At 45.1% G+C, this 16,444-nt stretch overlaps 1 protein-coding gene across 6 annotated transcripts in view; it reads left to right on the top strand.

Annotated features, from left to right (window-relative positions):
* ZHX2 (zinc fingers and homeoboxes 2) overlaps positions 1–16,444 on the top strand; it is a 172,600-nt gene that overhangs the window by 151,907 nt on the left and 4,249 nt on the right. For all 6 annotated transcript variants that reach the window (XM_059902321.1, XM_059902320.1, XM_059902317.1 and 3 more), the window contains one exon: positions 3,738–6,477. In XM_059902321.1, coding sequence (XP_059758304.1) covers positions 3,957–6,473 — 2,517 coding nt within the window. In that variant the 5' untranslated portion in view covers positions 3,738–3,956 and the 3' untranslated portion in view covers positions 6,474–6,477. The remainder of the gene's footprint in view (positions 1–3,737; positions 6,478–16,444) is intronic.

The raw sequence follows: 16,444 nt of genomic DNA, 5'->3' as shown, positions 1-16,444 counted from the left end.
TAAAATCTCCCTCTGCATGACTATCATCAAAAAGAATACAAATAACAAATGTTGGCAGGGATGTGAAGAAAAGGGAACCCTCATACACTGTTGGTGGGAATGTAAATTGGTGCAGCCACTGTGGAAAACAGTATGGATGTTTCTCAAAAACTAAAAATAGAACTACCATACGACCCAGCAATTCCACTCCTGGGTATATTTCGTAAAAAAAAAAAAAAAAAAGTACTAATTTGAAAAGATATATGCACCCCAGTGTTCATAGCAGCACTATTTACAATAGCCAAGATATGGAAGCAACCTATGTGTCCATCAACAGATAAATGGATAAAGAAGATGTGATACACACACACAATGGAATACTACTCAGCCTTAAAAAGAATGAAATTTTACCATTTGCAACACCATGGATGGATTTGGAGGGTATTATGCTCAGTGAAATAAGCCAGACAGAGAAAGACAAACACAAATCACTTATATGTAGAATCTAAAAAGTACAACAAACGAGTGAGTATAACGAAAAAGAAGCAGACTCACAGATACAGAGAACAAACTAGTGGTTACCAGTGGGGAGAGGGAAGGGGGAGGGGCAAGATAGGAGAGGATTAAGAGGTACAAACTGTTAGTCATAAAGTAAGCTACAAGGATATATTGTACACCATAAGGAATACAGCAAACATTCTGTAGTACTATAAATGGAGTATAACTTTTAAAACATGTGAATCACTACATTGTATACCTGTAATTTACATAATATTATACACCAACTATACTTCGATTTTTAAAAAACCTTTAGAGATTAAAAAATAACATTTAAGTGCTTTTCAGTACCAAAATGAATTTCAAACCATAAATAAAGCCCATCAAGAAGCAGAAAGAAAATCCCTGTGCTGCTCTGGAGAGGAAGTAAGCAGGAGGCCTGTGGGAGGCTTCCAGACGGGAGATGGAAATGGTCCGATACTGGGTTTATTTTGAAGACAGAGTCAACAGGATCGCTGATGGACTAATTTGGGGGTGAGGTAAAGAGGATTTTGGCCTGAGTGTGCCATAGAGATGGAGATGAAGAGCTGTAGACATGGTGGGGGTGGGGGGGCAGGACCCATGTTTGAGGGGGAAAATCAAGAGTCTGATGTTCAGCTAAACATGTCAATTTGGGTGTTGTCAGCAAAAAGACACAGCTCCCCTCTGCTCTGCTGTGCCCATCTCCTGTCCTCACCAGTGCCCTGAGGGACCCTCACCCACTGCTGGTGAAATTGCCCAGCATCACTTTGTTATAAAGCAGAAACTAACACACAATTGTAAAGCAATTAAACTCCAATAAAGATGTTAAAAAAAGAAAAAAAGAAATTGCCCAGCATGAAAATGCCTCAGAGTGGCCGTTTCTGGGTTCACAGGGGAGGGATACCCCTCCCCCAAGTCCTGCACAGGTTTGTCACCTGACCCCCTAAGCAGATAAGTGGGGCCCCAAGTCCCAGAGGGTTGCTCTTTAAAATAAGTCCATTAATTCTGCCTGGAGCCCTCTCTTCAGTGGAACTCAAACCTAGGCCCGTGGGAGGGACGGGAGAGGATATGCTATCTCCTCCATCCCCTTTCGCTACCCCTGTTTCCAAACACACAATGAAAGGCCATCCTCTATGGAAGCCCGTGCATTTAGATACTCAGCGTGGTCCAGCCCATCACTTCCCCTGTTGGGGTTCTGTTAACATAACCTACCTTATAATAAGCAAATTGTTCCCGTACTCCTAAATTAATATTTGTTTAATGCAATTCCAATCAACATTCTAACAGAATTTTATTTTGCAGATGATTCTGATTCATGAGAACTGATTTACATTAATAGGTGATCAGAATAACCCAGAATTATTTGGCAAAAGAAGAATGATAAAGAGAAACTCACTCTACCAGATGTTAAAACATGCTCTAATCTACAAAAAAAAATTTAAGTGAAGCATAAGTGTAAGGCTCAAGAGCTAGATAAGAGGTACAGAACAGATAATCCAGAAACACCCTAGTATATAGAAAAATTTAATGTATGGCCAAGGTGGCTTCACAAATTAGTGAGAAATAAATAACACTATACATGCTATTGAGATAATTGATAACTTTCAAGAAAAATGGTTAGAAATGTATCTCACAGCTTACCCCAAGATCAGTTCAGTTCAAGTCCAGACAAGTTAAATGTAAAAAATAAAGCCAAAACACTCTAAGAAAACATAGAATAATAGGTCTCAGCTATCAAAGCAGGGAATCACCTTCTAAATGTAAAATCACAATGAAAGAAACCACAAGAGAAAAAGATTGATAAATTTGCCATCTAAAAATAAAAAATTTCTACCTGTAAAACATGAAAAAATACCATATGCAAAACTAAAAGGTAAATGACAGACTGGAAAATTTTTGCAACAAATATAGAAAGGTACTAATGTTTTTAATATAGAGAGAACTCATAAATTAATAATAAAACCACTGGGCATCACAATATAAAAATGACATAGGGACTTTCCTGGTGGTCCAGTGGGTAAGACCCTGCGCTCCCAATGCAGGGGGCCTGGGTTTGATCCCTGGTCGGGGAACTAGATCCCGCATGCATGCTGCAACTAAGAAGTCCGCATGCCACAACTAAAGATCCCGCGTGCCACAACTAAGACCCGGCACAGCCAAAATAAATAAATAAATAAATAAATAATTTTTAAAAATGATAATAAAGTATGTTTTTTTAAAATGGCATAAATCCACAATTCACAAAAGAATACAAATGGCAAGTGAATCTTTGAAAACTGTTCACCCTTATTAGCAATCAAGAGAAGCACTAAAGCATATTAAAGCAGTTTTCCCGTATCTAATTGGCCAGGCTTTTTAATGGTAATATTTCATGTAAGCTAAGTGGTGAGTCGGGCACTCATTCACTGCCGGCGAAAAGGCCAAATGATGCAAAAACTTGGCCATATGAGTGAAGAGAACGTAAAATGTTGACCTCCTTTGACCCAGTGCTTTTACTTCAGAAATAAGGACTAAGGGTATTGACTACAATTTTGTCGAGAAGAGCCAAAAATTAGGAATAAATGTCCAACAAAAGTCCAATGGCTAAATACACCATGTATGGTATATCCCTACAATGTAATGTCATGCAGCCATTTTTTAATCATGCTTTTGCTCAAAGTTTGTGAAAATGGGAAATGTTCAAGTGAAATGAAGGAACTACGATATTTGGGGTGATGTTTTTCTTTTTTATACTTTGATGCCTTTTCTGGATTTTCTATAGTGATTTTACCTTTATGATAATAAACGAAACATTCATATCCATTTTCTAACTCCTATATAAATTCCACTTGCCAGCCCCAGGCAAGCATCTTGCTTCTGATGTACCATCCATAAAAGCGGCTTGCGAACCCAGCCAACACTTCACTGCGAGGTTCCCTCCACCACCCTACCCATCACTTCATAAGATCTCAGTGCCCTTGTTGCTTTTCTGTATCCCTTGGTCTCTAAACATGAATGAGTGACCTGCATCCTCATTTGCTTGCTTTGGGCCTGTTCCCACTGCCCTTCCCAGAGAATGGAAGAGAAGAAGAATGTGATCTTTCATTTTTAGGTGTACCCACTCTCACACCCTCTGTGCGCACCTGGGTATTTGCTTTGGGCGCCAGTTGGGATGGGTCATGGGAGCAACTTAGAAAGAAATGCTAGTTTCTTTTGCCTTGTGAGGAAGCACTGACACTCTCTTTGTTCTTGTCCCACAGATATGATGCTGCCTCTTGTGTTTTGGAACAGCTACAATCTTCTGCACTGAAATCATTCTGGAAACTCAAGCACCAGACTTCAGCGTTCAAGTGAAGCCAAAGCCATTGGAGCGGGGCATAAAGCCAAAAGCCTTTTATCTTAGTAGTTCCAAACATTTCACTGCCCCTTCCCTACCCGCCCCCATCCCCAAAATAAGCCATTGCACACAGACAGACAGTATGGCGAGCAAACGAAAATCCACAACCCCATGCATGGTTCGGACGTCACAAGTAGTAGAACAAGACGTGCCCGAGGAAGGAGACAGGGCCAAAGAGAAAGGAATCGGCACGCCACAGCCCGAAATGGCCAAGGACACTTGGGCAGCAGAACCTGAAAACTCTTCCAAAGAAAATGAAGTGATAGAGGTGAAATCTACAGGGGAAAATCAATCCAAAAAACTCCAAGGTGGTTATGAATGCAAATACTGCCCCTACTCCACGCAAAACCTGAACGAGTTCACGGAGCACGTTGACATGCAGCACCCCAACGTGATTCTCAACCCGCTCTACGTGTGTGCCGAATGTAACTTCACAACCAAAAAGTACGACTCCTTGTCTGACCACAACTCCAAGTTCCACCCCGGGGAGACCAACTTCAAGCTGAAGCTCATCAAGCGCAATAATCAGACCGTGTTAGAGCAGTCCATCGATGCCACCAACCACATCATGTCCATCACCACCAGCGGCCCCGGAAGCGGGGACAATGACCCCGGGATCTCGGTGAGTAAAACCCCCATCATGAAGCCAGGGAAACCGAAAGCCGATGCCAAGAAGGTGCCCAAGAAGCCAGAGGAGGCCGCCCCCGAGAACCACGTGGAAGGGACCACCCGCCTGGTGACAGACGCAGCTGAGATCCTCTCAAGACTCGGGGGCGTGGAGCTCCTCCAGGACACGTTAGGACACGTTATGCCTTCTGTCCAGCTCCCACCAAATATCAACCTTGTCCCCAAGGTCCCCGTGCCGCTGAACACTACCAAATACAACTCTGCCCTGGACACCAATGCCACCATGATCAACTCCTTCAACAAGTTCCCTTACCCAACGCAGGCTGAGTTGTCCTGGCTCACAGCTGCTTCCAAACACCCAGAAGAGCACATCAGAATCTGGTTTGCCACCCAGCGCTTAAAGCATGGCATCAGCTGGTCCCCGGAGGAGGTGGAGGAGGCCCGGAAGAAGATGTTTAATGGCACCATCCAGTCAGTCCCCCCAACGATCACTGTGCTGCCCGCCCAGTTGGCCCCCACAAAGATGTCACAGCCCATCCTCCAGACAGCGCTTCCGTGCCAGATCCTCGGCCAGACCAGCCTCGTGCTGACTCAGGTGACCAGCGGGCCAACCACCGTCTCTTGCTCCCCCATCACACTCGCCATGGCCGGAGTGACCAACCACGGCCAGAAGAGACCTCTAGTGACTCCCCAAGCTGCCCCCGAGCCCAAGCGCCCACACATCGCTCAAGTGCCAGAGCCTCCACCCAAGGTGGCCAACCCTTCGCTGACCCCGGCCAGCGACCGCAAGAAGACGAAGGAGCAGATCGCACATCTCAAAGCGAGCTTCCTCCAGAGCCAGTTCCCCGACGACGCTGAGGTCTACCGGCTCATCGAGGTGACCGGCCTCGCCAGGAGTGAGATCAAGAAGTGGTTCAGCGACCACCGGTATCGGTGTCAAAGGGGCATCGTCCACATCACCAGCGAATCCCTTGCCAAAGACCAGCTGGCCATCGCGGCTTCCCGACACGGCCGCACCTACCACGCGTACCCAGACTTTGCCCCGCAGAAGTTCAAAGAGAAAACCCAAGGTCAGGTGAAAATCCTGGAAGACAGCTTCCTGAAAAGCTCTTTCCCGACCCAAGCAGAACTGGACAGGCTAAGAGTGGAGACCAAGCTGAGCAGGAGAGAGATCGACTCCTGGTTCTCAGAGAGGCGGAAGCTTCGGGACAGCATGGAACAGGCTGTCCTGGATTCCATGGGGTCCAGCAAGAAAGGCCCAGATGCGGTGGCCCCCAATGGTGCTCTGTCTCGACTCGAGCAGTTCTCCAGTGCCCAGGTGCCCAGCTCTTTGCCCAGCCCCTCACCAGCAATTACAAAAAATCAAGAACAGGTTCAACTCCTGAGGAGCACATTTGCAAGAACACAGTGGCCAACGCCCCAGGAGTACGACCAGCTGGCGGCAAAGACCGGCCTGGTCCGAACTGAAATAGTGCGTTGGTTCAAGGAGAACAGATGCTTGCTAAAAACTGGAACCTTGAAGTGGCTGGAGCTGTACCAGCAGCAGCACGTGGCGGATGATCACGGCTACGACGCCCTGTCGAGGAAGGCGGCAAGAACCGTCATCGCCGAGAGCTCGAAGAACGGGAGCGAGGGCGGCCCGCAGTACCACAAGGATCCCAAAAAGCTCTGCGAGGAGGACTTGGAGAAGCTGGGCCCCAGGATGAAAGCGGGCAGCGAGCAAGCAAAAGACGGTTTGCCGGCAAAGCCCTCGGAGGCCACCTCGGACAGATCAGAGGGCAACAGTCGGGACGGCCAGGGCAGCGACGAGAACGAGGAGTCGGGCATCGTGGACTGGGTGGAGGTGACGGTCGGAGAGGAGGACGCCGTCTCAGACAGGTCGGACAGCTGGAGTCAGACGGCGGCAGACGGCGCGGCGGAACTGGCTGACTCGGACTCCGACAGCGTCCCTGCTGAGGCCAGCCAGGCCTAGACAGGTAATGCCACCTGCCCCCCCGGGAGCCAGGGCAGGAGGCTGGGTTTCTTTCTTTCTATTGCCAGAGTCGATACAGTTGTCGGCTACAGAGATATTGACACAGATCATGGGTTCTTCTTTCAAGCTCTTTTAAGACAAAGGAAGAAGAATAGGTGTTGCTAGATTTTATGTTTTTATTTGCAAGGCAGTGCTGATAGGTGACAGCATCACTGCCTGTGGCCTTTGGGGGTCTGTCCATTCTAAAGTCTAGTAACAAGGTAACGCAACACAAGGTCTGTTTTGTGTTCACTGGTGTAAGAAACAAACGTGAAAGGATATGTCTTTTCCTTTTTCTTTTTCTTTTCTTTTTGGATTTTTTAAAGAATAAGTGTCTACGTTTACTGAATAAAAATTTGGGATTGTTTCCTTTAACCTGAAAGGTTTTGAAAGTACCTGGTATTTACCTCGCCACGGCTAAAGGAAGGTGCACCCGTGTGTGTCTCATTAAGTAACCCCGCTTGTTGCTGCGCTGATGGGGTCCCCAGAGCCCCTTCAAATCTGGAAGAGACTGGTGTAAATTAGGTCGGTGGAGCCACAAAAGCCTGGGAAGGGAGGTTACCATGGTCACTAATGGCCATGTCATCCACAAAATGGGACGTGCCACCCAAGCCCTTGGTGTTTGTGCTTTACCAGAGGTCTGTGCAAATCAGGGCCTGAAGCATGGCAGCTTTCTTGATGGTAAGTTTAGAAAAGGGGGCAGGGTCGGGGGGGATAGTAGAGAGAGGGATACAGGAGGGAAAGGTCTACCTCGGCCAAAGCCGAAGTATTCCAAGGGCAGCTTAGAACCAGGAGGGAGATGCACGATTTACAATCTGCCCGGCTTGGCTTCTCCAGAGGTCACTTAAAAGGAAATGGAAGCCCCGCGCCACCACCATGTCATCTTTAGACATAATGAAAGGTAAAAACCTCTAGAATGATTGATAAGGTCCCCAAGGGAGCCCTGGAAATTACCATACCTTTTTATTTATGAACTCGGACAACTTTGGCCAGCCATGTCCCTCATTAATTCATTTATTCAGTAATAAAACGAGGCACCTGGCAAATAAATAAAGTCCTCTAGAAACCTTATTTTAGCCGGTTCCATCAGCTATTAAAAGAGCAATTTAATGAGCAGCCAATCACAGAACGCCATCAAGTCTTTCTCCTCCAGCTTTGCAGGAGGAAGTGGTAATGGGTTGGGGGTGAGGAAGGTGAGCTAGTGACAGGAGGGGTTAAAGGGCATTATGCATCGCACCAACCACCCGCCTCCACCTGGCTACAATGGTTTCATCCTCCCTCTGGCCATTTTCTTGCTTCTTATAAGAATCTACCAGGGACTACCCTGGCAGTCCAGTGGTTAAGACTTCGCCTTCCAATGCAGGGGGTGTGGGTTCGATCCCTGGTCGGCGAGCTGAGATCCCACATGCCTCACTGGCCAAAAAACCAAAACATAAAACAGAAGCAATTTGTAACAAATTCAATAAAAAAAAAAAAAGACCCTACCAAACCAGCCCATATCCCCCTTGTTGAAATGAAGGAGCAATTTTTTTTTTTTTTTTGTCCAACCAGATTCTGCCTGAAAGCTCCTAGTTTGCCCCGTCTTCCATCCCAGATTTTTCTGATGCATAAACATAACCTACCACACAGTAGACAGTTGGGTTCAATTCAATTCAACAAATACGTCCTGAGCGCCTACTGCGTGTGGGCGAATGTGCTAGGCGCTAGAGAGGACAGGGTGAAGAAGATAGAGTCCTTCTTCACCTGGAGCTCAGTCAGACCAACAAGAGGGGAAATTGCTCTTTCCTGTATTCACCAGGGTGCTCTGTGGCATGATGGAGACGTGCACGCAGGAGGGGCACCCAGGCTGGGAGTCAGGGAAGGCTTCCTGGAGGAAGGGACAGCTGACTCAGGAGCTAGCCAAGTGCACAGACAAGGAAGAGAGTGTTTCAAGTGGAAGGAAGAGCCAAGCAAGGGTCCAGAGACAAGAAAAGGAATGGTGCAGCTGCGGAACCAAAAGAGGTTTGGCGTAGCCAGGAAGTTGAGTTTGGGATTCAGCAAACAATGAGAAGAGGCAAACTAAAAGAAAAACTGATGGCTTTCCACAGCAGGCAAAAGTTATTCTGAACCAGTTGTGTTTGCTCAGTTTGGATATAAGGATGCTAATTGTTCCTGTGTCCAGAGTGGGCTCTGGATGCACATCGCTGAGTGGGAGGTATCTAGGGATGGCAGCCCCCCACTGGCCCCCAAGGCCACCTGTCCCCATCTTTTCTCTCCCAAACGATACCAACACCAACAGTTGACAGCGCCCATCTGAGCTGGTTGCCACTGTGCTTGACCCCCACCTGAGGCCCAAGAGAAGGAGAAGGGGGAAGAAATGCTGAAACCATAAAGAGAAGCTTTGGGAAGGAAGGGAGGGAGGAAGGAAGGAAGGAAAGACTCAAGGCCTCCTGAGTTCAGAGGCTGAGCTGGGCGCTGTGGCCACAGATGGTCTCATTCAATTCTCCTAGCGGCCCTGAGAGGTAAGCTTCTCTATATTTTTATAAAACCAGAAACTGAGACTCAGAAACCAAGGAACTTATCCACATTCTCCCAGCCAGCACCTCGGTTTCACTCCGGAGACTTCACTCTTCCTACTGCCGTTTCTGCCTCTTTATTTCTGACAGAAATTCCCCATTTCTGATTGATAGCACCTCCCACCCCTGACCCGCTCCTGTGGCGGCAGATACCTAGGGTTTTTAGAGTTTACTTTTGAATTAACATCAAATAATTCAGAGATGGAGGAACTAGTCAAGTCCCCCCAAAAAACAGGAACACCCAAGAACCGCTATTTTATGTTTATTTATGGTGAACGCCACAAGTGTGTGCTAGAAAACATTCCTAAACAACAAGCTAAGATCTACTCAACACCTGTGACATCTGATATCCCTAATGGGCCTCCTGATATTTTTCAGGTGCCACTGAATTGAGAAAGGGGCCGCCGTCTGTGCCAGTGGCGGCAGCCAAAAGTTCTCCCAAGTCCCGACAGAGGCACCCCTTCAAGGAAGCTTCCAACCTCGAGGGGAAAAAACCTCTCCAAATACTTCACAGCTTTTATGAACCAAACACATGGGTCTCTTGAAATTCATAAATATTCAGTGATGTCTTTATTTAAACACATATTTATTTAGGAACCTGCAGTTGAGTGCAGTTGCCACACACATAATAATCCTGGGAATGATGCATGGTTTTGATTTCATGAAAGGTGTTATGTGATGCACATATGAGAGAGAGAGAGTGAGAAAAAACTTGGGTAAGCAGCTGGGCGCTGACTCTAGGATGGGATTTCCTCTGTGGGAGTGAAGCGTACCCACCCCGACCAATTCCTCTGGCTGAAGCTTGGCAAGGCCCAGGACAGTATTTGAATGTCCAGGCTCACCCTGGCCCTGAGATTAGACACAAAGATAAGGAATCATTCCCAAGCCTTGAATTGGGGCATCTTGATTCAGTCTCTGAGTCCAAACAATCATCGAGCTATCCACTGAGAGATCTGTCCTGGTAAGAGGCCAAAAAATAAACTCCTCCTTTCCTAAAAATGAGTCAGAATACTTGAGCCAGAGAATGTCAGACATATGCCTTGATGTTTGGCCAGACGGAATTGCCCGGCTCTGCTACCACGAAGAATTTCCATTTATTTGTATATGCCATGGGCTCAGCATTCTTCCCAGCACATCTATTAAGTCATTTACACTTCATGACAACCTTCTGAGAGAGGTACGGCTCTTTCCCCATTTTACAGAGGGCTAAACGGAGGCTCAGAGATGCTTGCCCTGGGTTCCTCAGCTAGCGGCTGGTGGAGCCTGGAGGCCCCGTCTCATCTGTCAGGTCACTGCCTGGGCCCACCACCTTGCCAACAGTGGCACCACCATCACCGCCCAGGCTGGACCAATAGGACGTGGTCATTTCTTAATTCTATGTGGAGTGGGAACTAATACGCAACTATTCACTACTTTGCTGCCTCCTGATTTCTGACAATTTCCATCTCCTGAGGATTAGGGATGGCTTTGGGGAAGAGGTAAATCTGTGAAATGTCAGGAAAAAAATATTTTCCATAGTTCAGCTTGCTTAAAATATTCAAGGCTGCCAACACTGGATCCTGGATACAATTTAGGATCCAGGATAGGTATAACCCCATCATCTGTTCAGATTACCCGTCCAAATACAGATATGTGAATGGATGGATGGATAAGTGAAAATGTTGTAATTAACTATTTCCCTGTCTCTCCCCTATCAGACCCTTAAAGGCAGGCACCATAGGCCATTAATCTCTGAATCCCCCAGTGCCTGATTCAGAACAGATGCTTAACAGCAGTTTATCAAACCAACCTGAGAATTAACAAAGATAGTTGGCTTCCAGTTATCCAGGATCTGGTACCTCAGTCCTTTGCTTCTCCTCATTTTTTTTTCTATCACTCACTAGTCCCATCAGATGACAGCCATCAGAGGAGAGGAACTGGTGACAATCTGCTTTCCCTGTGTGTGGGCAGCTTGAGGGAAAGGTCTGTTAGAGAATCGATCACTAGCTATTTACTGGGTGATACTTCTCAGGGACTGTACCTTAGCCTCGCTGCCCTGGTACCTCATGGAGAGTTAACCGCTATCACTTCCTTTTACCTAATTCTGGAGTTTCTCACACTAGGAATTCCCACTGTGCTTTAGGCAGCTTGTAGTGACTTAGGAACATAATGAAATTGAAGCCCCTCATTTTTCAGAGGAAGGATGCTGGCCCCAAGGAGGAGAAGCAACTAGTCCAGATGTCCATAATAAGTGCCTTGGCTCATTCATCCATCAGCATTTGTGGAAAGCCTGCAGTGTGCCAGGCTCTGGAAGGCAGCGGTGCCCAGCATGTCCCTGCCCTCATGGAGCCCATAGTCTTTGACCAAATAATCTTCCATCAAACAAAAAGGAAATGTTGCCAGGTGACAAGATTTTTTGAAGGAAAGGCGCATGGAACTGTGAGAATATAGATTAGGGCAATTTGACCTGATTTAGGGGGTTGGGCAAGGTTTCTCTAAACAAGCAGTGGATGAATTGAAATCCAAAAGGTTAAGTAGGAGTTGGCTGGGCAGAGAGGAGAGGAGAAACAGTCCAGGCAGAAGAAACCACATACCCAAAGACCCTGAGACAGGAGGGAACTTGGTGCATCAGGGAAACTAAAAGGTGACTATCATGGCTATGACTTGTCTGAGCTCACACTTCAAAGAAGTGCAAGAGTTAAAAGCCAGAGTGCTACCTGGACTCATCATCAAATTTTCCCTTGAAACTCCTCTAACTCATCAATAAAGACTATATGTGATTCTGTGTGTATGACCACGTTGAAAAAGTTTGAGACCCTCTGAGATACTCAAGGGAGGAGCAAAAGGAAAGTCATCTTGCAGATGTCTGGGTGTTGAGACCTTTCTTTCTGCCCTAGTAGTATATGGAAGATGGATGGTAGAAAATTCTAGAGCACCCACATGCCTATACATTTTACTGTATTCTTTTTTATGATTTTCTACAACCTTAATACTTACTGTGTTAGTCAACTAGCTGCCATAACAGCAGAGCACAGACTGGGTGGCCTAAAGAACAGAAATCCATTTTCTCACAGTTCTGGAGGCTAAAAGTGCAAGATCAAGGTGCCAGCAGGGTTGGTTTCTGGCGAGGCCTCTCTCCTTGGCTTGCAGACAACCACCTTCTCTCTGTGTCCTATGGCCTTTCCTTTGTGCATATACCCTCCTGGTGTCTCTTCCTTGTCTTATAAGGACACCCATCCTGTTGGATTGGGGCCCCACCCTTATGACCTCATTTAACCTTCATTACCTCCTTAAAGGCCCCATATCTCCAAATACAGTCATACTAGGGATTAGAGTTCAGCATATGAATTTGGGGTGGGACACAGTTCAGTCCATGGTACTTACCAATAGACTTTGTTGTTGTCAAGACCAAGTGAGATAATATAAGTGAAAGCCCAAAAACAGGGGCCTGGCATTAGCATCAACACCTGCTCAATGGATGCTAACTCAGAAGTTGCACATTCTTCTGCATATGGAGAACTTAGCCATCTTGGGTTTCCAAGTTGACTGTTTCGGTTGGGGCCCCACTGGTACAAACTCATGCTTTGGGCTGTTAATTGCATGTGCATCTTGGGGCGGGGGTTGGGGGCCTGGGACAAAGACAACGGGCAACATTTGCTGAGCACTTACTGTGCCAGGCACTGCTCAAGCACTTTACATGTGTTAACAACTCTCCAAAGACATCATTTTCTTCATTTGATGGCTGATGAGAATGAAGCACAGAAAGGTAACTGGTCCAAGGTCACTGAGATAGAAGACGGTGGAGCTGGGATTCAAACCCAAACCTGCACTTGTAACCTCGTCAGGAGCCTGCCTAGTGAGTCTAAAATCCGATTCCATTTGAACTCCACAGGATAATATCCAACTGATGGAAAAGGGACAGGAAGAGCCAGTGGCCCTCTGATTCCTTCTGCCTTTGAACCTCTCTGCGAGCAGGGAGACCTGACTTACAAGTCTCAGCAATTTCCCCAACCACAGAGGCTCCCCAAACTGCTGCAGGGAAAGAGCTTCTGCCGGACCTTCAGAGTTGACATAATGTAGGATAGTGTGAAATTTTCCTCATCCGCTGAGAAATTACTTATTCTTTCTCCGTGTCACCATGTTTTCCTTTTCTCAGTTCTAATTCAAATTAGACCATGCCCCTTCCCAATAAAAGAAAGTTGGACTCAGAAATATGATTGAGATAAGATTGAATAAATTACAATCACAGTGCTTGCTTTTCTATCTCATGGACTGCGGTGTTATTCTCTCTCAAGTCCACAGGGCCTAAGGGAAATCCCTACAGGGAAAAGTAAAGAGAAATAGGAACAGAAAGCTAGCACATGGGAAAAGAATTCTAATTGTTTCATGCTTCCCCAAAGGTAAAGTAATAGGGAAACAGATTTTGCTGAAGAATTAGGTAGTACTTTTTAACATTCCAAGGTGTGCCCAAGATAGAAAGGGACAGCTGCGGGAGCCAGTGGGTTCCCTGTCCTGGATAGTGTTCAGAGAGAGGCAGGGCATCCACTTGGTGGAAACGTTCGAACAGTGGCCATAAGAAAAGGGGCCCAGTGACTTTGCAGTTTCCCCCAAAGCTAAGAACTAGTGCTCTGGGATTAAGCGACCCATCGGGCGGTTGGTTCTCTACCATGCGGAATGTCCCTGACCAAGTGGTAGGATTCCAGGTAGAAGCCCAGGGGCTTAGCAAGAGGCCACATAGTCAAAATCACTGTAATACTCTTTAAAAAAAAAAAAAAAATACCCTGAAATGTGAACTTTGTCATCAGTCTTGTGTAACCAGCCACCTCTAACAGCACTGTGCTCTCTTCTTGTTTTTCATTCATTAATGAACGTTTGAGTGTCCTCAGTGAGCCAGACTCAGTGCGGGGCGGGGGTCAACAGTGAACTCTGTGGACATACGTTTAAAAAGGTGAACGGAGGGTGTCTGGGAGCAGGGTCTTCTGTAGAAGCGACCTGCAGATGGGACCTGCTGCCCAAGGGGAAGGCGATGGGGCCAGGCTGTGTGCCCTTGGTGTCCTTCATCTTCCCAGCCTCACTTTGAGAGTGCAACCAGCTCCCACAGCCCAAGTCCTGCCCACCGCTACATAGCCTGGGAGAGGTCAGAGGAGAATTGAAGTCTAGCAGTTCCAAGGGTGCTACTGGGGCCCAGAGCCATCCATAGACATCTGGAATCACTGCAAAAGCCAAAAAAAACTGGCTTTGTCTCCCCTTCTCCAGGTCACCCTTTGGCCTTGCAATATGTTTTTTGTGGGGTTTTTTGTTTTGTTTTTTTAATGGCCTTGTTCGGCATTTATTTTTCATATTAATACATATGGCTGGAGGATTATACATGTTCATCCCCATAAGACAGGGAAGAACACATTGTCATAAAAGAAACTGAAGATGATTCAAAGAAATGGAAAGATATCCCATGCTCTTAGATTGGAAGAATATTGTTAAAATGGCCATACTATGCAAAGCAATCTACAGATTTAATGCAACCCCTATCAAAATACTCATGACATTTTTCACAGAACTAGAACAAATAATCCTAAAATTTATATGGAACCACAAAAGACCCAGAATTGCCAAAGCAATCCTGAGGGGAAAAAAACAAAGCTGGAGGCATAACCCTCCCAGATAAGACCATCTACAAAGCTACAGTAATCAAAACATGATGGTATTGGCACAAAAACAGACAAATAGATCAATGGCACAGAAGAGCACAGAAATAAACCCACACACCTACAGTCAATTAATCTTCAACAAAGGAGGCAAGAATATGCAATGGAGAAAAGACAGTCTCTTCAGCAAGTGGTGCTGGGAAAGGTGGACAGCCTCATGTAAATCAATGAAGTTAGAACATACCTTCTCACGATACACAAAAATAAACTCAAAATGGTTTAAAGATCTAAATGTAAGACACGACACCATAAAACTCCTAAAAGAGAATATAGGCAAAACATTCTTGGACAAAAATCATAGCAATAGTTTCTTAGATCAGTCTCCCAAGGCAATAGAAATAAAAGCAAAAATAAACAAGTGGGATCTAATCAAACTTAAAAGCTCTTGCACAGCAAAGGAAACCATCAACAAAACAAAAAGACAACCTCCTGAGTGGGAAAAAATATTTGCAAATGATGCATCCAACAAGGAGTTAATATCCAAAACATACAAACAGCTCATACAACTCAGTAGCAAGAAAACAAACAACACCATCCAAAAATGGGCAGAAGACCTAAATAGACATTTCTCCAGAGAAGACATGCAGATGGCCAACAGGCACATGAAAAGATGCTCAACATCGCTAATTATTAGAAAAATGCAAATCAGAAGCACAATGAGGTATCATCTCACACCTGTCAGAATGGCCATCGTCAAAAAGTCTACAAATAATAAATGCTGGGGGTGGGGGGGTGGTGTGGAGAAAAAAGAACCCTCCTACCCTGTTGGTGGGAATATAAATTGGTATGTAAATACTATGGAAAACAGTACAGACATTCCTTAAAAATCTAAAAATAGAGCTACCATAGGCTCCAGCAGTCCCACTCCGGAAAAGATGAAAACTCTAATTCTAAAAGATACATGCACCCCAATGTTCATAGCAGTGCTATTTACAATAGCCAAGACATGGTAACAACCCAAGTGCCCATCAACAGACTATTGGCTTAAGAAAATGTAATATATATATATATATATAATGGGATACTACTCAGCCATAAAAAAGAATGAAATATTGCCATTTGCAGCAACACGGATGGACCTAGAGAATATTATACTTAATGAATCAGAGAAAGACAAGTATTACATGATATCACTTATATGTGGAATCTCAAAAATAATACAAATGAATCTATACAAAACAGAAACAGATCACAGACAGAGAAAACTAACTTATGGTTACCAAAGGGGAAAGAGAGGGCAGAGGGATAAATTAGGAGTATGGGATTAACAGATACACACTACTAAACAGAAAATAGAAAAGCAGCAAGGATTTACTATATAGCACAGGGAACTATATTGAATATCTTGTAATAACCTATAATGGAAAATAATCTGAAAAAATATTTATGTATATATAACTGAATCACTTTGCTGTACACCTGAAACACAATATTGTAAATCAACTATACTTCAATTTTTTAAAAATTGCCAGATGGAGAACCACCTTAATATTGAGGTTTATCTAAAAAGCAAATTTTTACATATTTTTATTACTTTCAAATAAACTGACAGCATAGTTGCTAAGATATTTTATAATTCATCAATTATTGGATTGTTTAAAAATTATTTGCTATAGAAAAATCACCATGATAAAATCAACTTCTTTTGCTTCTAATAATTTATACTTGATGTGCATTATAAGAGTGTAATAGTAAT

The sequence above is a fragment of the Balaenoptera ricei genome, chromosome 17 (assembly GCF_028023285.1).
Source record: "Balaenoptera ricei isolate mBalRic1 chromosome 17, mBalRic1.hap2, whole genome shotgun sequence".
NCBI lineage: Eukaryota > Metazoa > Chordata > Mammalia > Artiodactyla > Balaenopteridae > Balaenoptera > Balaenoptera ricei.
This window is presented reverse-complemented; position numbering and strand designations above follow the sequence as displayed.